This window comes from Lepidochelys kempii, chromosome 11 (assembly GCF_965140285.1).
Source record: "Lepidochelys kempii isolate rLepKem1 chromosome 11, rLepKem1.hap1, whole genome shotgun sequence".
NCBI classification, from domain to species: Eukaryota; Metazoa; Chordata; order Testudines; family Cheloniidae; genus Lepidochelys; species Lepidochelys kempii.
The window spans coordinates 1,502,901-1,528,982 of record NC_136390.1 but is presented as its reverse complement, the minus strand read 5'-3'; the positions used below and the strand labels follow the sequence as shown (position 1 = coordinate 1,528,982).

The 26,082-nt window shown below is 51.5% G+C and overlaps 1 protein-coding gene across 1 annotated transcript in view; it reads right to left on the bottom strand.

Moving 5' to 3' along the window:
• Window positions 1-26,082, bottom strand: part of NHEJ1 (non-homologous end joining factor 1) — a 146,180-nt gene that overhangs the window by 114,607 nt on the left and 5,491 nt on the right. Inside the window, exons 3-5 of the mRNA XM_073304674.2 lie at window positions 25,447-25,656; window positions 19,201-19,339; window positions 15,113-15,171 (exon numbers count right to left, since the gene is read on the bottom strand). Of these exons, the coding sequence (XP_073160775.1) occupies window positions 15,113-15,171; window positions 19,201-19,339; window positions 25,447-25,656 (408 nt within the window). The remainder of the gene's footprint in view (window positions 1-15,112; window positions 15,172-19,200; window positions 19,340-25,446; window positions 25,657-26,082) is intronic.

The window sequence follows — 26,082 nt, the reverse complement described above, 5'->3', positions numbered from 1 at the left end:
GGGTGGAGGGTGGATCAATGGCAGCAGAATATTGTGCAATACACAGCCACAGCAGAGTCAGTCTGCTGGGGAGCAGCATTGGGAGACAAAGGGGTGTTCTCAGCCCCCAAAGAGAAAGAAATGGGAGACTATTGACCACATGTATTTATGTATTTTAATAATTCCCTGGTTTCCAATGGAAAGCCACGTGGCCCTTTGATCATGAGGTGCTGGACTCTCTGAAGCCCCCATATGTATTTGTATGAAAGCATGTAAGCAGTAAAATGTATAAATATCTTATACACACGTCTCTCTATAAGTTGTCTACATATTTGTGTGTGTGTGTGTGTGTGTACACACATATACAGATTTATTTGTGTTTTTAGAGTGGTTCAGGATACATTCCAAGACGAAATTCCAGCCAGCATTGGAGCCAAGAACATCACTCAGCCAGGCATAATCTGCCCTCTCTGCCTAGCATACACTAAATACAGAAAAGGAGAGGTATAAATAGACAGAGAAATACATGAATGGCCCTGTTTCCTTACACAGATAAATACATACACAGCGTGGAGCAGGCAACCACAGGAAGGCTAAGAGAACTGCTTGGGGCCACTAGACCGGATTCAATTCAGAGGCTCAGATTATATCTAATACTGCACCCCACTAGGGCACAAAACGTTGATAGTTGTGTCACTTCCTGCACAGATGTGCCCAGCTGATGTGGACAATGCTCTCCACCTCTCGGCACTGACTGGCACACCAGTCACTCAGAGCAGTGTGGGATTTGGGAAGCGGCCCCAGTAGCACAGAGAAAAGAAGCTGTGTACGTAAAGAGGAGTGGAATACAACTGGTGGGGGATGGGCAGGAAGGGAGGAGAAGAGCTAGCAAAGGAAAGGGCCTTGCTCCCGAGCAGGGACACTTCAGGGAACACCCTGATTATTATTTTATAGAACCAAAAAGGGTGCTGGGCACTGCACAGAAGAGATGGTCCTTGCCCCAAAGAGCTTGCAATCCCAGTTTGAGACACGACACAGCAAGTGAAACAGTCGGGACGGGATGGGTGTGACAAGGAGGCTGACAGCGAGGCGGACAGCTCAGCCATGTGCACAGCACTGCAGTTCTCTCCACGCTGTCTGCTTTGTAAGGCAGTCCTTAGCACAGCCACACTAGTACTACTCACTGACTCAGCAAGCCAGGCCAGGCAGTTCCAGCAGGTGGGGTTGGACAACAAGACCAAGAATTTCAGAGCTGATGTGATGGGAAAGGGTGAGCCAATGGAGAGATTCAGAGTGGGACGACATGACATGGTCATTTACACTATGTAGGGCTGCTGCAAGCACTTGGTAAAAGACACAGTGCCAGAAGCAGGTGGTTATGCGGCACCACAGCTCAGGCCTTGGTGACTGGAAGGTAGGTCCCTACTGTTTCTGGGACCCTTTGGGTTTCATGTCTTTAGTGGGGGCACCTGGTCTGCCACGCTTCCCCCAGCCAACATGGAGGGATTGGATTTGTTAGCAATGTTTACACCATAATCCTGGCAAAGCCCAAAGTGGAAAATTGCATTCTGCTCACCTCGCATTGCCCCTGCAATTTCAGCTGGATAGGAGAGTCCCCTCTCCCCATAAAGAGCCTGGAAGCACTGCTTTGTGGCTGTTTAACAGCTGCTGCACTCCACCCCAGCACTGGCTGCATGTTAGTGACAGGGGAAGTGATTCCAAAGTTTAGCATTAAGCCTAAACTGTCCCTGACAGAGGGCATCTTGTGTGGCTGCAGACTCAGGCAGACGGGCCCTCAGGAAACAGCAATGCTGTGACGGCTCCACAACAAGTAACTGAAACTGCAAATGTTACTATGCCTACACTACAGACATTACAGCAGCCCAGCTGCTACGCTGTAGCTGTGCGGCTGTAAGGTCTCCCATGTAGCCACTCTATGCAGATGGGAGAGAGCTCTCCCACAAGCAGAATTAAACCACTCACAACGAGCAGCTGTAGATATGTCGGCAGGAGAGCGTCTCCTGCTGACAAAGCGTTGTCCACACGGCGCTTTTGTCGGTGAAACTTATGTCTGTCAGGCATGTGTTTTTTTCACACCCCTGACCAACAAAAGTTTTACCGACAAAAGTGCTAGTATAGACATAGCCTAAGTGAAAGGTTCAATTCTAGCAAGCAGAGCAATAAAGAGAGGAGTCCTTGGGGCCGAAGAGATGCTTGGGAGAGAACAAGGACTAACCCCAGTGTTTTCACCCATTCCTGGAGCACCTATCACCGTGACAGTGCAGTGCACCAGTCCCAAACATTAAAAGCAAACCCAAAAAGCAATATACTTCACCCACCATCCCATTCCTTAACATTCAAATCTCCCTGCTCCCCCAAGCGCTGCCCAGCACCTACTGCCGCTCCCTCCACACTGCAGTTTAAATAACCTTCTCCAAATCTGCTTAGTTTCTGTGTCAGCAGCCGAGTCCTCTCCGCTTTGAGCAGGGGGTTGGACTAGATGACCTCCTGAGGTCTCTTCCAACCCTTATCGGCTGTGATTCTATGATTAAAGCACAGTCTTTCCTATCCGTACAGAATGACCCTTCTGCAAGGCGTTCCCCAGGACTTGGGAATTCCACCCCTCTCCTCTTTACACCATCATGCAGAGACCCTGGGCTTCCCCTGCCTAGCTGCACCCTGCACAGAACCAGAAGCAATTCAAAGAAACTCCCACAAGGCCCTGGACCCACACCTTCCTCCTCATAATATTCTTATGTGGCAATTTACAAAGTGGTCAGTATCACTGCCCCATTCTACAGAGCACAGAGAGGGGAAGGGACCTGCCCAAGGCACCCAGCTGCGGAACAGGAATATATCACAGCTCTTTCCAATAGGACACACTGCCTCTCCTGGCGTCCAGGATCTCTCTCCTACCAATACAACACCACAACCACAGCTCTTCTACACACACACACACACACACACACACAAAGTGTGAGAGGGGCTGTTTTCACCTTGCCCTTCCCACCCATCCAGGATAGTGGGCTGGGCCAGGCCGGGTCTGCTCCACTACAGTCGACTTTAGCGAAGTCATGAAAGAAAGTGCAGCCGATGGATCACACGGTCCCTCTAGTAAACCCTGCAAGGGCGCTGCCATTGGGCTCAGTTCACTCTTCACACATCATTATCGAACCAGTCCCCACAGGGAAGAGAGTGAGCCCTAGCCTTAAACCAGACTAGGCAAAGGGCTAGGGGTATACAATAGACTTAACTTTGCATCGGCCTTGGGGGTGAGCTGGATGGGCCGGGATGAATTTCCCAGCTCTAGAGCTCTGGACTAGTGCCCTGGTCCACCCCTGGGGCAGAGAGAGGTCTCAGAGGGGCAGTGAGGCCTGGCTGCTTTGCCCTGTACTGTGCCTTCCCCATTATTGCTCCCAGCTGTTTGAGCCACAGGTTTGTCAGCCACATACCCAGCAACACTGGGCCTAACTAGCACCTCATCACAGCACCACTCCAAGGACCCAGCAGTGCCCTCCTGGGCTCCAGACAAGCTGCAGTAGACTGAGGGAGGCACAGCCAGAGTTTGGGGACAAAAGGGAGGAATGAAGGAGATCTGGAAGGAATCTCTCCTCCCAAAGTCTTCCAGGCCCACAGCATTCTGGAGGGGGATGGGGGCTCTGAGCAGGGCTTTCCCCCTTCAGTGCTCCCATTTGAGTTCAGGCCTGGCACTGGCTCAAACCACAACTCGCTGACACAAGATCAATCACTCCATGAGCTGATCCTTTGCAGCTATGCATGCCCTGTGCCCACGCACATGCCTGGCCTTCCCCTCACCAGTCTGGCCCCCTTCTCCCAGCCTGCACTTGCCCTCACTCTTCTTGTTCTTCATTTATTACGATTCATACAACAAAGCATCCTGATGACCAGCACTGAGGGTGGTGTGGGGAATAGTTACAGAGGAAGGGGCCCTGCGCATGCTCAAACTGGCTCTGGATTTCAGACCATATAGAAACCTAAGTCCACAGCTAGCTGTGCACGTTTTCCCCAGGAGTCAGGACGCCAGCCCTGGTGTTCTGGTCATACTCCATTCTGCTCCCCTGTACCACCACCCCTTCAGTTTCAACTAGATACAGAATTCTCCTTCACCTCCTGGCCTAACAGGCTGCAGAGCAGGGCCAAGTGGCTGTTCATCAGCTGCCAGTCCGTCGTGCCCCAGAGGGGGCTTTTCTCAGTACTAGGAGAAGCAACCTGGATTTGTGATGGAAATGGCCCACCTTGATTATCATACACATTGTAAGGAGAGTGATCACTTTAGATAAGCTATTACCAGCAGGAGAGTAGGGCGGGGGGAGAGAAAACCTTTTGTAGTGATAAACACCCATTTTTTCATGGTTTGTGTGTATAATAACATCTTCTGTATTTCCCACTGAATGCATCCGATGAAGTGAGCTGTAGCTCACAAAAACTTATGCTCAAATAAATTGGTTAGTCTCTAAGGTGCCACAAGTCCTCCTTTTCTTTTTTTGCGAATGTCTACATTGTGTATGGTCCAACCCTTCAATCTTTACTCAAAGCTCCCGCTGAAGTCAACAGAACCTGAGTCAGGGTGGCAAAGTCAAGCCCACAGTGCATAAGCTGGTCTGGGAGGGAAGGTGCTGAAGCAGAGGTTGGTCTGGGACAGGGCAAAGCAGCAGCAATGGTGGGACCAGGGCTGGGCCACTGGGCTCATGACATGTGTGCTGCGTGGTCTGGATGGCTCACCTTACCACATGCCCCAGGACACATGCTGTGCAACCAACGCAAAGAGGGATTCCAATACTGTGGAACAGCCGCTGCCGCAGTCACCGGGGCTTAAGCCTCGGGCCCCCCCCACCCCGCCCAGGAAGGAACATACTAGTGGAACATCCCTCCAGCCAGCCCACTCACCGCGGTGACTCAAGTGTCCCAAGAACAGCCCTTAGAGCAGGGAGGGGGAGGAGACACAGAGCTTGCTGGAATCACAACCATTAGGCCCACAGCCAGCCTGATCCCAGCCCTGCTCCTGGGGGCTTGTTCCCTGCCCATGGTCTGGGCTCTATTTCGGGCAGCCTGCTGCCCTGGGGCTGCTGTGCCGAGTCTGGTTTTAGCAGCATGCAGCTCCGCTGACTCACCACTTGTGTAAACGGCCTGTGGTTCCCCTGCATCGGCTGGGAATGCAAGTGCCGGCCAAGTTCCCGCCTCACCTGATTATGCCTAAATAAATAAATAAATAAAGCCGCTCCGCCATCTGCCACATGCCTTAATGGCAAACAGATGGGGAGAGGCTAGAGCTCAGGCTCCGCACTGCAGGGGCCAGGATCACTCCCCAAACCCACTCTGGTGCTAGCTATGCAGCACAGTTAAAGGGGGCTGAGATTGCGCCTCGCCCTGCACCCCACGACATGTGCCCTCCCCCCCACGACATGTGCCCTCCCAGAGACCCCCATAAAAGCCTGCATGGACCCCTGTGTGCTTTTGCACAGACCGTGTACCCACGCACCGACTCAGACACAGTCACGCACTGACATGCACCCTTGTGCAGTCCACCATGCCCTCTCAAGCAGACTCTCCCCTTGCACAGCCCCACGTGTGATCTCACACACATGCCTTTGCACTCATCCTTGCACTGGCAAGGCGCACACTCATACCTCCCCACCTTCAATAAATCACGTCCCTTTGCACACATGCTCTTGTACTGGCCCACCTGCACACACACATGCTCTCCCTGGCACACCCCCACCCACACACACTTGCACAGTACAAACAGGCAGGCACGTGCTCTCTTACCCAAGCTGTGCCCCCGCCGAGGCCCACACATGTGGCAAGAGGCTGAGAAGCAGGGGCAAGAAGCTTTAAACAAGGCTGGCTCATTTCTGCAGCATGGAGAATACCTTCCGTAACTCTGGCTTCATGACTCAACCGCTCTGATGGCCACAGGAAGTCACGAAAGTGAGAGATCACCACATCAGAGCGGCACACAGACAGACTGGGTCTAGCTTGGGTAACCAGTGAGGGCCGGGACAGGACGAGACACTCGCACTAAGGTGAACAGGCAGGATTGCTACATTTCCCAAGTAGCCAACAGCTAATCTGCTAGAGAAAGAGCCCCACCCTGGCCTGGCAAGGTCCAAACGGCCCTGGCTCAGCTATACCAAGGCCAGGCCACCTGGTCCCCGTCTGCCAGGTCACTACTGCTCATGTCCTTCCAGGTTCACAACTGATTTCTGAGGTTGCATACAACAAGCCAAGACGAGGGAGCGACACCACTGGCTGACTGGGGTTCCAGCCCCAAGGGTTTATGGGATGGAACCACCCAGATCAGAATTCAGCATCCTCCCCAGGAAGCTCAGTGTGGAGCCCACAATGTCGCTCCTGGGAAGACACAAGGAAATGAAACAGATGCGAGAGGGAAGAGCCCAGGGATCACAGGAGTGGCAGCAGTTCCCTCCCTGACCCACATCCTAGGCCCCCACGCTGGGAGTCTTATTGAGGGGTGGAGGCCATGCAGAGGGGAGGGAGGGAAATGGGGATTTAAAACCATTAAGAGCACCTCTCACCCAAAGACTCCTAGCATATGAGAGAGGAGAAGGTACGTCGCAGTGCCACACTGCACCTGTGCATGGCGCCCATCAAGCAGCCCTGCAGTGCCCAGTGCCATGCCCTGCAGGAGGTCCTGCTCTTGGCCAGCCACAGCTCCAAAGCCACAACCACCTTGTGCTAATTAAAACCATTCCCCTTAGGAAATAGGCAGACGGTTGCTTCCTCCCCTGCTGCCCGGAGCTGGCTCGTGTTTAAGGGCTGCTGTCCCCACCCTGCGTAACACGCGGCCCACCACCGGCTTCAGCTCTTAAACAAACACAGGCCACTTCTCTCCATGGGCTTATTTTTAGTGCTTATACAAAGGGAGAGGCAGAGGGCGGGGGGAGTCAGGCAGAGTGCAGGCAGGGGTTGGGCTGGGCCAGCCAGTACGCCTCACTCCTGACCTGTGAATGACGCAAGGCTCTTCCCTTCTACTGCCCCCTCCGGCACTTCCAGCCCCTGCCACACATTGCAGCTGGGGGCCAGAGGGGCTCCCCCAGACAGACATTCCTCCAGCCCTAGACCCCAGCCCACACATCACTCAGTAGCTTGTTGGGAGATCCATGCAACACTGACCTAATGCACAGGCCTCTCCCCTCTCAAGCGCTAAGACCCTCATCTCTTCTCCTTCAAGGACACAGGCTCCACCTGTCTCTCAGGTTCCCTGCCCATGAGACCTGGTCTCCCCATGCTGCCTGGAGGGCGACTGCCTTGCCACAGTGAGGGAAACTCCGCCTCCTTGGCCCCTCTCCCAGCCTAATGCCTCCGGGGTGGGAAAGGACGGCACTGCACTGCGACCCCCGGTCTCCCTGACGTCAGCAGGTAGTGCTCTCAGCCACCCCACGAACTCCCTGACTGCGCTCCCCGCTCGCCCTGTCTGCCTCCGCCAGCAGTGCGCTGGAAGCTGGCTGTTTGTTTATCTTCCTATTCAGCATTGCTTATTTTGATGGCACATCCTCCGAGCTCAGCCCAGGTCGACCTGTGAACCTTCCACATCCTGTTTGCTGAAGCCCTGCTCTGCAAGCCAAGTGCGCAGGACGGCCAGAGGCCCAACACAGCAGCCACCGGGTGCACCGGCCACCGCAGATAAAAATATTCACGGCGAAACATCCTGGAGCACGGGGGTCTATAGTTGACCTGATTGTATCGGCGTGTTTATCCGAGCAGGCTTGATTGCTGCTCTATTGGTGCAGAGCAGCCAAAACAACCTTGGCTCCACAGGCCCAGGCTTCCCTCAAGGCTTCGGGGGGTTACTGGAGAGAGGAACCTGCTGCCCCTGTGTGACAGCTGGGCTCTGTACAGTGTAGCACTAAATTCCACATTCAGGAGCAATGTTCCCCTACTGCCCAGGGCTCCTCCAGGGCAACAGGGTGGGGAGCAGGAAGCAGGCCCCGCCGCTACCCAGACCTGGCATGTTCTCTGCTGACCAGCTGGTATTAAGCAGGCAGAGATCTGGAAGGGAAAAACCCAAACCAAATTAAAAAGCTTCAGGCGCCAAAGTGCTTTAAGTGCCAAAAAGACCCCTAAACTAGCTCACAGAATAGGTCACCAACCACAGAGACAGAGGATGGTTCTGTGGTTAAGGCACTGGGCTGGAACCCAGGAGATCTGAGCTCTATTCCTGGCTCTGCCAGACTCCCTGCGAGACCTTGGGAAAGTCGCCTTGCCCCCATGCCTCGGTTTCCCACCTGTAAAATGGGGTGATGTTTGTGACATGTTCAGATTCCATAGTGATGAGAACACATAAAAGCCTAAAAATACAACCACCACTGGGACCATGTTCACCCATCCTGGCATCAGTTTGTGCTGGCCTGAGCCTGCCACCTCCACGGTCACGGGAGCTCGACCCATCACACATTGGCCCATTACACAGCCCCCATGTGATGCTTCGCTAATCCCACACTCATGTACCGGGAACAGGAGGCCTTGTGCCAACAACCTGCAGTGAGTGAACAAGGGCCAGTCTGTGCTGCGGATGAGAACAGGAGTGTGGGGAGGTTCAACAGGCACCTCCTGATTCAGGAGTGCACTCCTTGGCAAGAGCTGGGAAGCACACCAGGGCTCTGCTGCCATCACCAGCATCAGGAGCACCATGCTGACCCACCAGGGGGTCAGTCACACAGTAACCCAGAGCAGCATGCTGTCCTTCACCACACAGCGCTGCAGGGAACAGAACACCCCCTAAATCTAGACAACCACTTGCAGGGCCTCAGCACCATGCACCTCCCCAACAGGGGCAATGCACTCTCATGGCCACAAAGGTGAGCTTCCATAGGCAGAGCGAGTGTACTGTTGTTGGTCTGTACTGCAGTAGCACCTGCTGGCTCCAGACCCAGTGTGCTGGGCACTTGCAGATGCATCCCAGAGAGACAGTCCCCACCCCAAGGAGCTCACAATCCATGCAGGGACGTGTGCATGCATCTGCAGATGGCCTGGAGAACAATCCCCCACTGCCTCTCCTCAGGTGCCAAAGCCTCAACTGCCCCCTTCCCAGCTGCCAGCCCCCCTGGCTTCAACCCTACCCACATCCACGACACCACTGTGCATTGCCAACATAAAAATCCGTGGTGCTTTGAAACAGCGAAAGGGGAGACAGTGTAAAATAAAGTGAATGTAATAAATAAGCCGGGGAGGAGAGTGGGAGCTGCACTGTCGTTCGTGCTCCTAGTTCGTTCATTACCAAAGCCCGTTCTTAGTATAAATGAAGCTGCCCCAACATTTCAGTGAGCAGGGTGGGAAGACAGGGACCTTGCCACAGAATTTAGGTCCAGCTTCACACAGAGCTCAAGGGCCCTAGGCTAGATTTGTAAAGGCATTTAGGCACCACTAGGCTCCTAGCTGCATCTTAAGGTGCCCAAATATCTTTGATGATCTGGACCCTTTGACTCCAGTGAAGCTGGACAGTGCTGAAAGAGGCTCATTATTTACTCTTTCCCATCACCACTGGCTTGCTGTGCTAACAAAAGCTGTTGGGTCTGTCTTGGTTTGGGCTCTGCCTTTTTTCCCCTAGATGCTTACTGCTCCGCCTGCTCCCAGCAGCTGCTCATGAATGATTTCTTGCCAAACACCATAAGAGACATTTCCTACATTTATAAATAAGCCCAGGACTTTGATGGAAAACTCCCCACGATTACTCAGAACACCCTGGGCAGCTAAGTGAGCACATACCCAGGGAGAAGACATATTTCAACAGCAACCATCAAAGCAAGTCTCAGGTGTACCTGTCCCTACTTCACAACCTCCATTCAATGAATGGGATAGGTCTCTCTCTCACTGGAGATTGCCATTCTTCCCAGCAAGGAACCAATCCAGAAAGTACAGCTGAGAGAGCTGGCTTCGCAGTTAAAAAGCCACGGCAACCAGTCTTACAAAGCTGTGGGAAGAGAAGTCTCCGATTTCCAGTGCTTTCCACTGGGGATGCCAAGTCAACCCTACCCTGCATCACCACAGTCAAGATGATAGCTCCTCTCCAACTGGCAAATATTCATAGTTGTGATTAAACTGATGACAATTTAAAGTTGTGTTTCATGCATTCGCGGCGCTTCAGGCCAGAAGAAACCAATAGATTATCTGCTCTGATCTCCTCATAACACAGGCCCTTGTTTTTCACCCAGTTGCTCCTGTATTGAGCCCAATAACTTATGACTAAAGTATATCTTCCAAAAAGGCATCCAGCCTGGATGAGAGGCCATCAAGAGATGGAGAATCCAACACTTCCTTGGGAGTTTGATCCCAACTTTTCCATTAATTTGCCCAGGCATGATGTCAGGCTGACTATCAGAGTCATCTCACTTGCCCTTCCTGAATATTGGCACAACATTAGCACTCTACTAGTCTTCTGGAAGTTCCCTGATATTCCAAGATTTATTAAAAATTCACATCAGCAGGCCAGAGAGATCCTCAGCTAGCTCTTTTATGACTCTTGGATACAAGTTATCTGGGCCTGCTGATTTTAAAATGTTTACCCCTAGTAGCTGTTTAACATCCTCCTCACTTACGAATGAAATGAAAAGTACTTGTTTACTTTTCAGTTCATTCGTAAGTGAGGAGGACATTACTTTATCATCCTCAGCTAATCACCTCACGTGATATGAGCACATCATCCTGCTTCTTTCCAAATAAAGAACTGAAATATTTAAAGATCACTTTTGCTTTCGCTGCATCATTATTAATAAGTTTACCATCTCCACCTAGCAATAGGCCTATACCATTGCTAAGATTTATTTTGTTTCTAATATTCTTAAACTCTTTCTTATTGTCCTTAGCCCTGCCAGCGAGGGATTCTTCCCTGATGTCTTTAGCTTACCTTATCAATTTTTTGCACTTCATAACTTCCAGTTTATACTGATTGACAGCTACTTCCTTTTCTTTCCATTTGTTATATATTGCCTTTTATTTCTAATTGCTGCCTTCTCTTCACCACTGAGCCAAAGTTGTCAATCTTTCTCGATTGTTCAATCATGGCTTTTTGGCCATCTAACAAACACTTTTTTTTAAAACACCCAATTTTCATTCCCATTCTTCTGTCTAAATTTTTCCTCTCAGTCAATTTTTCTCAGTTTTCCTCCGCCTTAGGAATTAGCCCTTTTTAAGTGCCAAGAATATATATTTATGGTTGGTACTGTCCTTTGTTTGCCCACATGGAACGTAAACAGATTATAATCACTGGTCCCTAGGCAATCACCAACTTCCAGTCCAGTGATTAATTCATCTTTATCTGTTATAACGAGGTCCAATATGGAGTTTCCCCATACCAGATACAACTTCTTTTATGACAGGTTTCAGAGTAGCAGCCGTGTAAGTCTGTATCCGTAAAAAGAAAAGGAGTACTTGTGGCACCTTAGAGACTAACAAATTTATTAGAGCATAAGCTCTGGTCTCCCCCTCTCCAGCTCTCCTGCTGGTAATAGCTCACCTTTCCTGATCACTCTTGTTACAGTCTGTATGGTAACACCCATTGTTTCATGTTCTCTGTGTATATAAAATCTCCCCACTATATTTTCCACTGTATGCATCTGATGAAGTGAGCTGTAGCTCACGAAAGCTTATGCTCTAATAAATTTGTTAGTCTCTAAGGTGCCACAAGTCCTCCTCTCCAACTCCTTTTATGTTAGGAAATTATCAACTATATTTTTTAGAAACTCCAGTGATGTTTTCTATTGGCTACAGAAGACTTCCAGCAGATGTCTCCCAGATTGAAGTTCCCCATGATAACACAATTGCCCCCATACACATATTACAGACAGGTGCTTAAGAAGTAACTCATCCTGTTCTCTGGTTTGGTGGTATGTACCAGACCCTGCACTGGTACCCCCTCCTGGGCTCTGCTAGTTAGCACAAAAGGACTGGAATATATTTCATCATCCTTATACGGCATGAGTCCATCATCCCGCTTCTTTCCAAATACAGAATAGAAATATTTATTGAGAATTTCTGCCTTCTCTGAATCATTATTAACATAGGAACATAGGACACTGGACTGGAAGGAACCTCCTGGGTCAACGGGTCCAGTCTGCTACTATCACAGAACAACCCCATCATATCATCTCATTCATAAATTTATCAAGCTCCATTTTAAAACCAGAAAGGTGTCTTGCCCCCACTCCTCCTACTGGGAGTCAGAAACTGTCTTCTAATTCCCAGCCTACATTCACGCCTGCCCAGTTTATCTCCATTTGTTCTTGAACAATTAACAATTTTAGTGTTCTAGTGATTGCTCTGATTTATAAATCAGTGCAATGATCAGAATCTCTGGAGCTTTCCTTTAAAATCCCAAGTTCTTCACAGAGCGTGTGTCTGATTTTGGAGATGGGGGGGGAGGCACAAGTGCCAAACCAAGTGGCAGGTTGTAATGAATATGGGACAGCGGATTCTATGTATTTTAGCACTCCTCCCATTTCCCTTCTTCCTCTTCAGCCAGGAAGCCTCAGCAGCCACTTGCCCAAACAACTAGCCAGTAAAAAAACTTTTGAGAAAAAGCCAAATAATTGCAGGGATGCCAGACAGAGCCATGAGTCACCTAGCAGCAAACGAAACTGGACTTTGGACCGCAGCCTCCTTGCCCCTTGCTCTACATCTCACCTCAGGAAGCAGCTGGTTTAACTAGAAGAGGAGTAAAGGCAGTTTTGACTGGAGGGTCTTTGTCTACATTAGGGTTCGCAGGTTCAGCTGAGCTGTTGTCAGAACAGGTGATCTCTTGGTAAATTTCCCCAGTAGGGAAGTGGCCAAGAGCAGCCTCCCTGCACTGTTGCCTTCACCCCATTCCGCTGGGCCCCCCGCCCTGTTCCTGACATGCCCCTTCCGACCCCACCCAACTTGCTCCCTTCTCCTGCACGCATTGGCCCAGCCCCACCAGTGAGCATGTGCAGCCAGAGAGCTCTCCCCAGGCCAGGTACGACAGGCTCCTACAGAACTCCGCCAGGCTCCTGGCCTCTGGGCTAACAGCACAGGCAGCGCGACAGAGGAACAGGATTGACAGCACACGCACACCCAGCTTCGCCTCTGACTCATGCGCTGGCTGCTCAGACCTCTCTGCCAGTGAAACAGAGACCAAGTCCAAGAACCCCGAGTGGATCCCAGAGGCAAGACCAAGACAGGGACACGCTGTCCCAGCCAGTGGCATTGAGCAATCACTCCACTTCCCTGTATATGTCACTCCTCAGAACACAGGCAACCGGAGCACTCGGCAAGTATTAACCCTCAGTAGGGAGAGAGCTGCCCCCCAACCTGCTCCTTCCAGAGAGCCCCACAGACCCAGGCAGCCACCATCCCTTCCTGCTCTGCCTCTACCACAGCCCAGGCAACTAGCTGCCCACCCCAAAATGCCACACAAGGAGCAGCAAGAATGCAGCCAGCTCAGAAGGCAGCACTCCCAGGTGGCTCAGCCAGCGACTCTGCACATTTCACCCAGATAACAGCAGGCCAGGCGTCTTTCCAACTCAAGCATTAAGGGTGTCATAAATATAAAGGGAAGGGTAACCATCTTTCTGTATACAGTGCTATAAAATCCCTCTTGGCCAGAGGCAACATCCTGTTACCTGTAAAGGGTTAAGAAGCTCAGCTAACCTGGCTGGCACCTGACCCAAAGGACCAATAAGGGGACAAGATACTTTCAAATCTTGGCGGGGGCGGTGGCTTTTGTTTGTGCTCTTTGTTTACGTGGTTGTTCTCTCTTGGGACTGAGAGAGGCCAGACAGAAATCCATCTTCTCCAACCCATCCTAATCCAAGTCTCCAATATTGCCACCAGTATAGGTAAGTCAGGCAAGGCAGATTAGTTTATCTTTTGTTTGATGTGAATTTTCCCTGTGTTAACAGGGAGGTTTATTCCTGTTTTCTGTAACTTTAAGGTTTTGCCCAGAGGGGGATCCTCTGTGTTTTGAATCTGAATACCCTGTAAAGTATTTTCCATCCTAATTTTACAGAGGTGATTCTTTTACCTTTTCTTTAATTAAAATTCTTCTTTTAAGAACCGGATTGATTTTTCATTGTTCTTAAGATCCAAGGGTTTGGGTCTGTGTTCACCTGTACCAATTGGTGAGGATTATTATCAAGCCTTCCCCAGAAAAGGGGGTGTAGGGCTTGGGGGTTGTCCCCAAGTGGTCTCTTTCTCTGTTCTTTGTTTAAAAAGCTTGGTGGTGGCAGCATACTGTTCAAGGCCAAGGCAAAGTTTGTACCTTGGGGAAGTTCTTAACCTAAACTGGTAAGAATAAACTTAGGGGGCCTTTCATGTGGGTCCCCACATCTGTACCCTAGAGTTCAGAGTGGGGAAGGAACCCTGACAAAGGGGAACATCTTCCTGGGGATATCATCACCAATTTGTATGCAAACACACAGGTTTGCTTCTCTCTTAGTGAGCATGTGTGCACCCTTCTGCAATTGTAGCCCTTTCTGCACAGGCCTTCCACGTGGGAGAGGGGAGCATGGCTAGACATCTGTCTGCAGCAGCATGGCAGGGTTTTCCTGAGTCCCCACCACCAGCTGTCGATCCTACTGGGAGAATGTTAAGTGGGCTCTGCTGACTCACTGAGATGGGTTGCTCATTACCCATCTGGACAGAAGGGAGGTGGGAGCAGCTCCAGGTGCGGGAGAAGATATAGGCTGAGAGGGCTAAAGAGGAGCCCTAGGAGCAACTCAGCTTGGGGAGAAGGGCTGAGCTGAATGTTATGCTATTTTAGGGCTCAGTCACAAGGGGGGAGCCAGGATGGTCCCAGCTAGTCTCCCCAAAGGCCACCTCTCCACATAACCCCAGAGACAGATGCAAGCGTTTGGAATTGCAGCTGCTCATTTGTCACCTCAGGACCAGACAGGGTGAGACCCAGGCCCACTGCGCTACATTGGCTCAAGCCAGCCATGGCTTTGTCTGCCTCAACACACGCTCAAGAGTCACCGACCACACCAGGCCATGCTCGCCCTTGCATACCATACCATAGCACAGTAAGTTGAGCGGGCGACGGCCCGGGGCGCTGGGTTGCACTAAGCCAAGCGGGCCAAGGTGTGTTGACAAACACACCCAGGTCCCCTTTGCACTAACACCCAGCAGCATCTTTCCCTACCTCATCCACAAACTTCTGCAGGAATGGCTTCTCCTGGAAGGGCTCGGTCCTCAGGCGTCCTGCAAGAGAGATGGGAGTATGAGCCGGGCGGGCAGCACCAACCTGGCCAAACACCAAGCTCGCTGCCCGCACTCTCTGTGACAGGGAGATGAAGGGAGAGGGTGCCTGGTTTTTTATTGTTTTTGAATTACCTGAGGGAGCTCAAATATTACAGTGATTGGGCCATGTAACACCTACACAGGACACCAGCAGCGCTATTATATATTTACAGCAAATATTGTACAAAGGTTGTCGAGCGAGGTGTCTATGACAAGGCGATGGTTTGCTGGTTAGGATGATGCTGTCTGTATGCATGTATCATTTTTGTATTTAAAGTTATAAGTATTGGCTCTGTACTGTCTGTATTTCAAACTTGTGCTCTGCTTCTGGGTGACACCCCAGACAATTTGGCGTCAGCCTAGCCTGCTGGATGGCCCATTAAGGACCATCAGCGACACAACTGACCCACTGGGAGAAGGCAGACACGCCTAGGGACTCAGCAAGGCATGCAGGGACAGAACTCTAAGGTGTTTCCATGCCATGGGATGGACAGCTTGTCTTTGGAACAAAGGAAGCACAGGCCGCATGGCAAGAGACTATAAAAGGCAGCTGCATCTCCTCCATCTTGTCTTCAATCCTACTTTTTACCTCTGGAGGAACTTGGCTACAAACTGAAGCTTTGAACCAAGGACTGAAGGACCCATCCCAGCTGGGGATGTTCTCCAGAGACTTGATTTAAACCTGCCGTTCATTCCACCACTGTTACAAGCCTGAACCAAGAACTTGCCATTACTGTATGTCATTGATTCCATTTAACCAATTCTAGCTCTCATCTATATTTCTTGCTTTTTATGAATAAACCTTTAGATTTTAGATTCTAAAGGATTGGCAACAGTGTGATTTGTGGGTAAGAGCTGACTTGTATATTGACCTGAGTCTGGGACTTGGTCCTTTGGGATCAGGAGAACCTTTTTCTTTTACTGGGGTATTGGTTTTCATAACCATTCATCCCCATACCGAGTGGCACTGGTGGGGATACTGGGAACCTGGAGTGTCTAAGGGAATTGCTTGTGTGACTTGCGGTTAGCCAGTGGGGTAAAACCGAAGTCTTCTCTGTCTGGCTGGTTTGGTTTGCCTTGGTGGGCACAGAAACCCCAGCCCTGGGCTGTAACTGCCCTGCTTGAAGCAATTTGTCCTGAATTGATACTCTCAGTTGTGTCCCGCCAGAGGCAGCATCGTTACAGGGCCAAGCCATGACAGCACAGCAGAAGCCCCTCCAGGTCACTCAGGCTAGTGGGGAAATCTTCTCAGGAAACCCACTAGTAACCATGGCAACATGAAGAATGCAGCCCCTGAGGCCTGAATGAGGGTAGATTTGCACCTCAGCAGCAGTCAGCTGGAAAACACCACAAGAAAGCCCCTTCCTAATGACAGTAGCCATTTCAGCAAAGCAGCCCCAGCGCAGCGGCCGAAGGCCCCATCCTCACTGGGGCTACAGCTGTCTGCCCTGTGACAGCACAGGGTTTCAAAGGCCCCTTGGGAAAACTTGGCTTCAGCACTGTCAGCAAGTCTGGAAACATGCTCCAGCCTTTGGGGTTTCCTGCAGTTCAGTAAACATGGCTCCCAGCCCAGGGCAGATGGGTCCAAGGACCTAAGGCCAGCTCCCAGGATGTCTTGGTGAGCAGTACCCTGCAGTGTGGAGCCTCCCTGGTCCCAGTGTCTCTGTGTTGCAGCAAGGGGGCTCAGGAATGACTGTTGCCATGACATTCCTGGGGAGAGGCACCCCCACCCCCCACACAACTGTCCCCAAATGGATGGGGAGATGTTCTGGCTGCCTAGAGCAGCACTTCCACATTGGGCCCCATCTCAGCACACAAGCCAAGGAGCAAGGCCTATGCACCTCACAGAAATGCTGAAGACTTTGGCTAGCGCTGACCATGAGGGTGAGGCTACCTGCACTAGGAGCCCGCAGCAGTCTGTAGGCAACACTCTCCCCAAATCCCCATCACTCCCTGCACCTCAGGCTAAGCTTGCTGCTCCCCAGCCCGCTGGAAGCCATTGTGCTGCCCGAGCAGCAGCAGCAGCAGCAAGAGGTAAACACATGCATTTTGGTGTGTCCTGGAAAAATGGTGACTGCCATTCCAAGCTTCCTCTGCAGCCAAGCTGAGGGTGGGGGAGGATCTCCTGCTGCACCCACCCCTTCACACAAAACTCACCCAGAGACTACTGCCTCAGAGCGAGGCCCACTATCTTCCCCAGCACCCTGCAGTGGCATCCTACCATGCAGCTCTGAAGCCAGAGGTAAGGAGTGAGCCCTGCCAGCACATATGGTGGCATTCATAGATCTTAGGCCTGGAAGGGACCTCTTGGGTCCTACTGCAGTCAAGCCATCACCCAAGGGCAGGAGCTCTTCTTTCCTACTCCTACAAACAGGAAAATCAGCCGTTCTGTGGACACCCCTGGACATGGGCCCTTGAGGACATCCCAGCGAGACCACTGGGGGTTGGTCCCAATACCTGGCTTGCCTGGCCCTGTTGCTAGCTCCAAGCCATCATTTCTCCATCACCACCATGAACTGTTCCTCAAGAGCAGATCAGGTGATTGCTCCATCCGCCAACAATGGGACAAACTCTGCAGATGGGAAGCCCTGCCCCTCATGTCATACTAAGCAACCCCTCTGAGGTGTTGGGTGGGCACAAAGTGACTGGATAATGACACCTCCCAGCCGCCTTGCTGGCTCTTGCATCAGGCATACCTGCTGATTCTACACCCATAAATAAGATTCTTTGGACTCCCACAAGCCCTGAAGATCCAGCACAACACCAGAGAGAGCCGGAGTCTGGTCTGGCTCACGTCCTAACCTAGTTCCAAGCACAGGCCATGCACTGCCCTTACTCACACCCATCCCTCCAAGGGGGATAGCAGGTGTCACTGTGCAAGGGACTCGCCTTGCACAATCCCTATTCCTGGGGGTGATGCACAAGCCTTAAAGACCCCAGCTCACCCTTCACCTTCCAGCAGGCATTTGTGGCACCAGTTAGTAGGAAAACTCTCCCCACAGGTAAGGAGAGCAAGTCTGAGCTGGAATCACTGAGATTACAGGGCCTGGAGCACCTGACATCACTTTCCAGCACTGCAATCACCAAGGGGGCTGTATAAATAAACAATGAAACAGCCTGCTCCCCGTTCTCAGGCCCAAGCAGCTTGCAGAGAGCAGTGTGTCAGACAAGCAGCACTAGGCCAGTTCCCAGCTACCTAGTGGATCCTGGGGAGCTGGTCAGGAGCATAGAAGCCCTCTGATGTGCAAGGGAAACTCTTTGAGGAAATCAGGCCATGCTGATGAAAAGCAGAGCATGCCTCCCTGTTAACACTTCCCTCCAGCCCGACACATGCAGAGCCTCAGCTGCGAGTCGAATCTACACGCCGGAAGCATCACCAGCTGAGGGTGCGACCCAGCACCCCTTCTAATCACCAAGGGACTCCACCCACTAGCGACAGCTCTGCCAGTCCTTATATCACTCCGCTCTGGACACTGTGCTCTGCCAGCTGGGGATTAAACCCAGGCCTCTCGTTAACATCTCAGAGGCTCCGCACTGGAAACAAACCCATGCACACAGCCATGCTTTCAATGTTCATCTAAGGAAGTCGAGGGGAAGAGCCGGGAGCCCCTGGTCCCTCTCCAAATGCTCTGCAAGCTACTGCATGTGGGAAAAAAGCCTGACTCTGCTCCAGCGCTCCCTCACTAGCTGGCTTTGGATCCAGGCTCTTGGTAAACAGCCAGGTACTCTAAGTAAAGCAAAGAGCCCCTTGGCGACTCCCCAAGTCCTTCGGCTACTGGTCAATGTCCATTCCTCCTCCACCTCTCCCCTGGGGACTACTCCCAAGGCTTCTGGCTACTGTCTGACTGCTGTAGCTGCTGAACATGAAACACAAGCCTCATTGGGTAATAGCCAGACTGAGCACTTTGTGCCAACCCTGTGCAGGGAAGGAAACTCACTCCCTGCTCTCTCCAGCCCTGGTTTCCCCATGAGTGGAACAGCCCTCCATACCTCTGCTGAGAGCAGCCCCGCTCTCTCTGTAGTCTTCAATCTCAGCATCCTTCTGCACCAGGAGAGACGCCAGCTCTTGCAGCTGGTACTGCAATGCCAGGCTCATCCTGATGAGGGGCCGCACAAGATGACGGGAAATCTGGGTGGGAAAGACAAAACAGGGAAGGCCAAGAAGGGCACTTAAACTGGGTCTCTAGAACAAAAGCGGTTGAAGCAGGTCAGTCTACAGCAGCAATGTATTGGCAACAGCTACAGCCAGAGTTTACTCAAGATTTCTCAGTGCTCACCAGTCACAGGAATGCCTGTCTGCCATTCCAGCATCTACCAGCAAGAGGCACTCTATGGAACAAATCAGGTGCACTGGCTGGACAGGGAGGTCTCTGCCACCCCTGCCTCTCCCAGTAGGAGGCCCTGTAGGGAATGGCATAGAAATGTTGGCTGTGAGAGGAGCTGTAGAGAATGGGGCAGGAGCTCTGACTGTGCGATAACTTCCATCTACCCCAGTCCCAGCCTCTCCCAGCAGGAGGCGCTGTACAAAACAGCACAAGCAGTGAGGAACAAGATGGACATGTGATGGAGAAGGTTCAGTACAGGAGACACTAACTCCACAGACAGCTATGGGAGTGGCAAGAGACAACAGCAAACTCTTTCAGTCTAATCAGCCCAATGAGAACTTCTGTAAGCAACACAAACAGGTCCCTCTGAGCCTCATGCCCACCCCCAGTGGGCCCCAACGTGAATTCTGACACTGGAAACAGACATGGCTGAGACTGAAAAGCAAAACGAACCGTGCTGTCAAATTGCAGCTTTAGGAAATTGAGAGACTTTCACAGGAAGATGAGATCAAAGACATGAGGAATCTCTACCCCAAATCCTATCCAGACCCTTGCTGCTGCCACCCATGCACCCATCTACACCCAGCCCAGGCCACCTCATCCTTGCCCAAGGCTTCTCAGTGCAGAGGGTCCTGCGCTGGTCCTCAGTGTGCATTGGATGAACCCTGCTCCACCTCGCACTAAGGGCACTTTCTCCATGGGACACACACTCTCTGCAGCTTCCTGGCCCTCATGTCAGAGGGGTTCAAGTCAGGCCAGGCTGACCTCTGCTCCCAGTGGACCATTTCACCCAGCAACTCCAGTGAGATGGACACAGGAAACAGCCCCCTCACTGTCATCTGTGGGACAGCCTCGGCAAGACCCATGCAGCAGGGCCCAATACGCCCTCAGAGCCTGTCTGACAAAACCCTACTCATTCTGTGCTGCATTATCATCAGCAAATCCAAGCCCCTGACATGGGGGTATAGTGAATACGGCATCACTCACAGGACACCACAACCCCCAGAGGCCCTGGGTCTATGGCACACTCGCTGCAGAGAGCTGGGGGGTTGAATTCTGCAGCCTCCCTCCTCTTTCAGCCAAAGGTGCAAGCCATGGTCACTACAGGTCCCAAAATGCAATGCGGCCTCCACTCAGGTCAAGATGCTGGGACCTGTGGTCCCCATGGGCCATCCCTCCACTTGCAGACCTGAGGGAGGGAGCAATCTGCTCCATTCTAGGCCAGTTCGGCACAGGCCTCAGATTCTTGATGAGCGGCTAAGCAAAGTCTGGGCCCCATTCCTGCATTACTAACAGTAACACTTAGCATTGTGCAGTGCGTCCCATTGCCTAAGTGCTTTACAAACATTAATCAAGATACGAACTAACAGGACAGTGGCAGCTGCTGGTTCACAGCTCGCTCTATCACTCCGATAATGCTGTGGGATTCATACCCTCTTTGAAGGGCAGGAGAATGTCTTTCCAGAGCCATGTGTCTTGGCCCAAGTGAGCTGCATGGGTCTGCCCCACATCCTGTGCTCTTAATGGAACCAGAGCTAACGTGGCTCACCTTTCGTTACTTCTCCACCTGTGCACCAGCAGAGACGGGCACGGCTCTGGGAAGTTCTTGCTGCTGGAGAGCCAGCGGGGGCACTGACACACGGGTCAGGTTTTGGTATGCCCCATTTGTTCTTTGTAAAAGGATTTCATGGCTGGTGAAAGGAGCTGCACTGGCAGGCTGGAGACTGACTCCTCCATGTACCGCAGGAATGGCAGAGCCTGGGCAAGTGCCACCCCTGCACACAGACAAAACTCTGCTAGGGAGGATGACCCTGTGGGGTAAGCTCCATCCAGCCCCATCACCCTTTCAGTCCCTGGCATTGCCAGTGGGTCAATAAGTGCCCACCACACGGATGGATTCTGAGGACATCTGTCCCAATAGCAACAAGTCTGAGACCCCAGCTCTGCTCTTTCTAAAGAGCAAGGGGAGAATCTTAAGTGCAGATATTTCAAACCCACAACTTCAGAACTTTCAGGAAGGTCCAATATTGGTCCTGACCAAAGGGCCAATGCCCTTTAAAGGGGCCCCGCCAGCGAGCCTCATCCTGTCCTCTTGCTAGCTGTCCTGTCCCACCCTTCCACAGTCATGGTGAACGAGCGGGGAGCGGGTTTTATAAATGGTATTACAGCAAATTTTGCAGCAGAGCAGAACATGCACATGCACGGTCCCAGCAAGCAGCACTCACAGCCTGCCTAGGAGGCCCCTTCCCAGCTACGGCTGCCTCAGCTTCTCTGGGGGAAGTCACAAATCACTTGCCACTGAGCTGCCTGTGTCGACTAGCAACATTTACTAGTTAGAAGAAAAGGAGGACTTGTGGCACCTTAGAGACTAACCAATTTATTTGAGCATAAACTTTTGTGAGCCGATGAAGTAAGCTGTAGCTCACTTAAGCTTATGCTCAAATAAATTGGTTAGTCTCTAAGGTGCCACAAGTCCTTCTGTTCTTTTTGCGGATACAGACTAACACGTCTGCTACTCTGAAACCGTTTATTAGTTAGGTGCACAGCACCCTCTGGTGCACACTGGACACCACTACAATTTAATCAAGCTACAGAGAGCACACAGCCTTAAAGACAATTGCATGTAAGAACAAAGAATGCCCCAAATTTCCCCTATGCATACCACTGTGGAGGAATACACTCCTCACCTGCAGAGGCACTGAGAAAGCTGGAAGTGAAGCTCTCACAGGGCAATTTGTTCTATAAAAGAGCAAGGGAACGTCCAATCAGAGGGGTGTGCAAGGGGACAAGCAGAGATAAGCCCCCCCATCAGTGGAGGGCACAAAACTCTTCCGGGGCCAGGGCAGTACCGGGGCCATGGCAGCTCCTCCAGCCCTGGGGCCGCAGGGGAGATCCAGCTCCTCTGGCTGCCAGGAGAAAGTGAGCTTCTCCATCTCCTGGAAGTGCGGAGGAGAGAGCCAGCCCCTCTGGCCATGGGGGCACAGAAAGTGCCCCCTCCAAAAGTGACCAAATTTTTATTCCTGTACACACCCCTACATCCAATTAAACTGAAAAGCAGTGAATTAAAAACTGGTCAAAAGAAACACTTTTTCATAAGACTCTCAATTAGCCTGTGGCACAAGAAATCATCAAAGCGGCATCAGCTATTTATATGGATAATGGGAACATCCAGAGTTACAACAATAAGAAAGTTTTTTAAACCAAATGTTTCTGGCAGGGCTATAAACCTTCATTCTTCCGGGCATGTGCCAATCTCTGACCTAGGGACAGCCATCCCATCACTGCCCACTGCAGAGTTCCCTGCACCCCTTCTGAACAGCTGGGACTGGCTTCTGTCAGAGGTAAGAAACTGGCTGGAGGAGCCCTACTCTGGGCCAGCCTGGCCATTTGTGTTCCTGACTAACCAGGCACCTGGTGTGCTTGGTTCCTGATTTTCTTTCTGGTCCCAGTTTTGAATCTCAGGCTGAAGCCTCCTAGCTGTTTGCATGGTGCCACCTACTAAAAGTAATTACCCCAGACAGACAGCCTCTTCCATCCTGCAGGTACACAGAGCACTGTACAAAGGTCAAGGGACATAAAAGCACAGACCAGAATCACGTCCCCTACCAAAGAATCAGTTGCCTCCAATGAGACAACATCAAGTAGTACTGCGAAACAGTTTGGCAGGAAGTGAGCAAGCCTTGTTTCCCAGCTGGAACTGCAGGAGGAGTTTTGGGAGAGAACAAAGCCACTCGGAAGCTCTATAAGAGCTGGACTGTTAGCTGAAAAAGCCAAAGCACCTTTCATTACCAGGTGGACAGAGCCTCAGTTTCATGTTTCAACCAAAACACAGACCTCTAGCAGCACAGCATTGCTTAGCACCGCACAAAGGCATTGGGGTCAGCACTGGATCCAAGAACAGAGCACTCCCACTCCTTGCAGCATAGCGCGCCACCTAGTACCACACTGGGGCCCTACTCCTTACTGAGCCAGCCACCTCGCTCCTTGTTTCATCCACACATTCCTTAGACTAGAACTTGCCTCCCATTCCTGGCCCCCAATAACTTACATTGGAGAGAATTCAAAGAAGAGCGACAAGAATGATTACAGGACTTGAAAACCTGCCTCATAGCAACAGACTCAAGGAGCTCAATCTATTTAGCTTAACAAAGTGAAGGTTAAGAGGTGACTTGATCACAGTCTGTAAGTACCTCCATGGGAAAAGAATATTTAATAATGGGCTCTTCAGTCTAGCAGACAAAGGTCAAATACAATCCAATAGCTTGAAGTTGAAGCTAGACAAATTCAGATTGGAAATAAGGTGTACGTTTTTAATGGCGGAGAGCAATCAACCATTGGAACAATTTACCTGGGGACGTGGTAGATTCTCCATCCCTGACAATTTTTAAGACTGGCTGCTTCTCTAGAAGATCTGCTCTAGGAATGATTGTGGAGGGCATTCTCCAACCTGTGCTATACAGGAGGTCAGACTAGACGATCACAATGGTCACTTCTGGCCTTGGAAACTATGAAACTCTGCTTAGCTTGAGAGTTCCAGTGGAAGTTTGATGGCAGGACAAGATCGACACCTAAGGAACCAAGCATATGCCTCTCCCTATTCCTCCGTGCTTCTATCTCATCATGCGACCCCACCACTACACCCCGGCAGCGATGACAGGCTTCCTCACCAGCTTCGCCCACAAGCCCCATTGCACTTTCTTCTATGGTGACCCATATGTAAGGAACTGAGCTAGTCCATAAAGCCGCCACCCTGGACATCTTCAGATCCCTCCCCTCTTCCAGGCAAGTGGCTTGGAGGGCCCCCCCAATACCCACTTGGCTCATGTTAATGACTATCCTTGTCCCAGCTCCCCTTGTTTGCTACATCCATTTATTGTATCTCACTTAGATGGCAAGCTCTTTGAGCCAGCAACCATCTCTGTCCAACACAGCACGGCCCTGCTCCTGGAGGAGGCCTCCAGATGCTGCTGTCACAAAAATAATTAATGCAAGGAATGAATACAAGGCAGCACTACGGCCTATGCCAGACACTCAACAATGGTCCCTTCTGGCCTCAGTATCTATGAATGGCTCTAGGAAACAGTGCTACGCAGCCCCAGCAGCTCTTCAGCTCCATCCCCATCCCTGGAAGGGCTAAGCAGGGTACTTGACTTTTACGGACACCAACTCAGGAATCCCCCCAACACCCCTGGGAGGTGGGGGAGGGGAGAATACTCTTTCCCACATCCCACAGGAGATGAAACCGTGGCACTGAGAAAAGCAGTGACTCGGCCAAGGATACATAATGAGCCGGTGGCAGAGCCAGTGTCAGAACTCAGGCCCTTCTAGGGCCCAGCTTGGTGCTCATTCCCCAAGGCCGCACTGTTTTATTATCAGGCTTATTGTGATTGCTGTGGGGCAGGGGCAGGGTCCTGCTGTGCTGGGTGCTGCATGCACACAGACAGAGATAGGAGGGTTGCCAACTTCGGTTGGACAAATTCCTGGAGGTTTCATCACATGACATTCTCTTTAATGAAAGACTAATCTTTAATTCATGGTTTGTATTCCATTGGATTGCATTTGACCTTTGTCTGCTAGACTGAAGAGCCCATTTTTAAATATTTGTTCCCCATGGAGGGTTGGCAACCCTAAGAGATAGTCCTTGGCCGGTGGAGTTGACAGTCTAACCTGAGCAGAAGCAGGAAGGGGCTGTGTCACACAGCAGGGGAGGGAAGCAAGGGTCAGATCGGGGGATGCGGGCAGTTAGTGCACACCTTGGTAACTCCAAAACCGCCACAAGATTTTTTAAAATCAATTAACTTAGCTCCCGCCACCCACCGCAGCTCCTCGCTCTCCCTGACTGGCTGAAGTTTTGCCGAGCATCTCAGAAGGAGGGGCAGGCATGTGGCGCATCGCAGAACCCTTTCCTCACCATCTCCACGGCAGCTGCGGGGCAATGGAAAACCCAGTAGAAGGGTAGTCCGGAGAGCTCACTTTTCACATGGATGGTGAGTTTGCTGGGGGTCTGTTGGCAGGAGAAGGAGTTGGCATCACTCTCTCTTCCTTCCAGCAAAGGGCACATCAGGTTGCTCAAGCGATTCAGGAAAGACGACACATGGGCTGTCAGCCGCTTGTTCAGCTCCTGGGAAAGCCCAAATGGAAAGGTGCAGTTAGTGGAAGCAGCAAAGCACCCTGGAGACCCCAATGCTAGGCTTACTCAGATCAGGTAGAAACACCAGCAAATAGGGTCCATCCCAGTTCATTCTGTCCCAAGGCTCCCCACTAACATCCTTGGGACTGTCACTGCAGGCAGCTTAGCCACACATCCTCCTTCACATTCCCTTAGCCAATACAGAACAAAGCCTCCAATGGAACAACCAGGACTGAGAGCAACAGACCCCCATCTGGTCTATGCTCGACAAAGAACCTTTCCTCACCAGTTCTCCCCATGCCCGTCATTGCCTGGGATCTGGGCATTCCCTCCTGACTCACCAGATCACCAGCTCTGGGCAAGTGGCGTTCGAAAGGGCAGGATGTAGAAGGCGTAATGAAATTTTATCCCCATGTG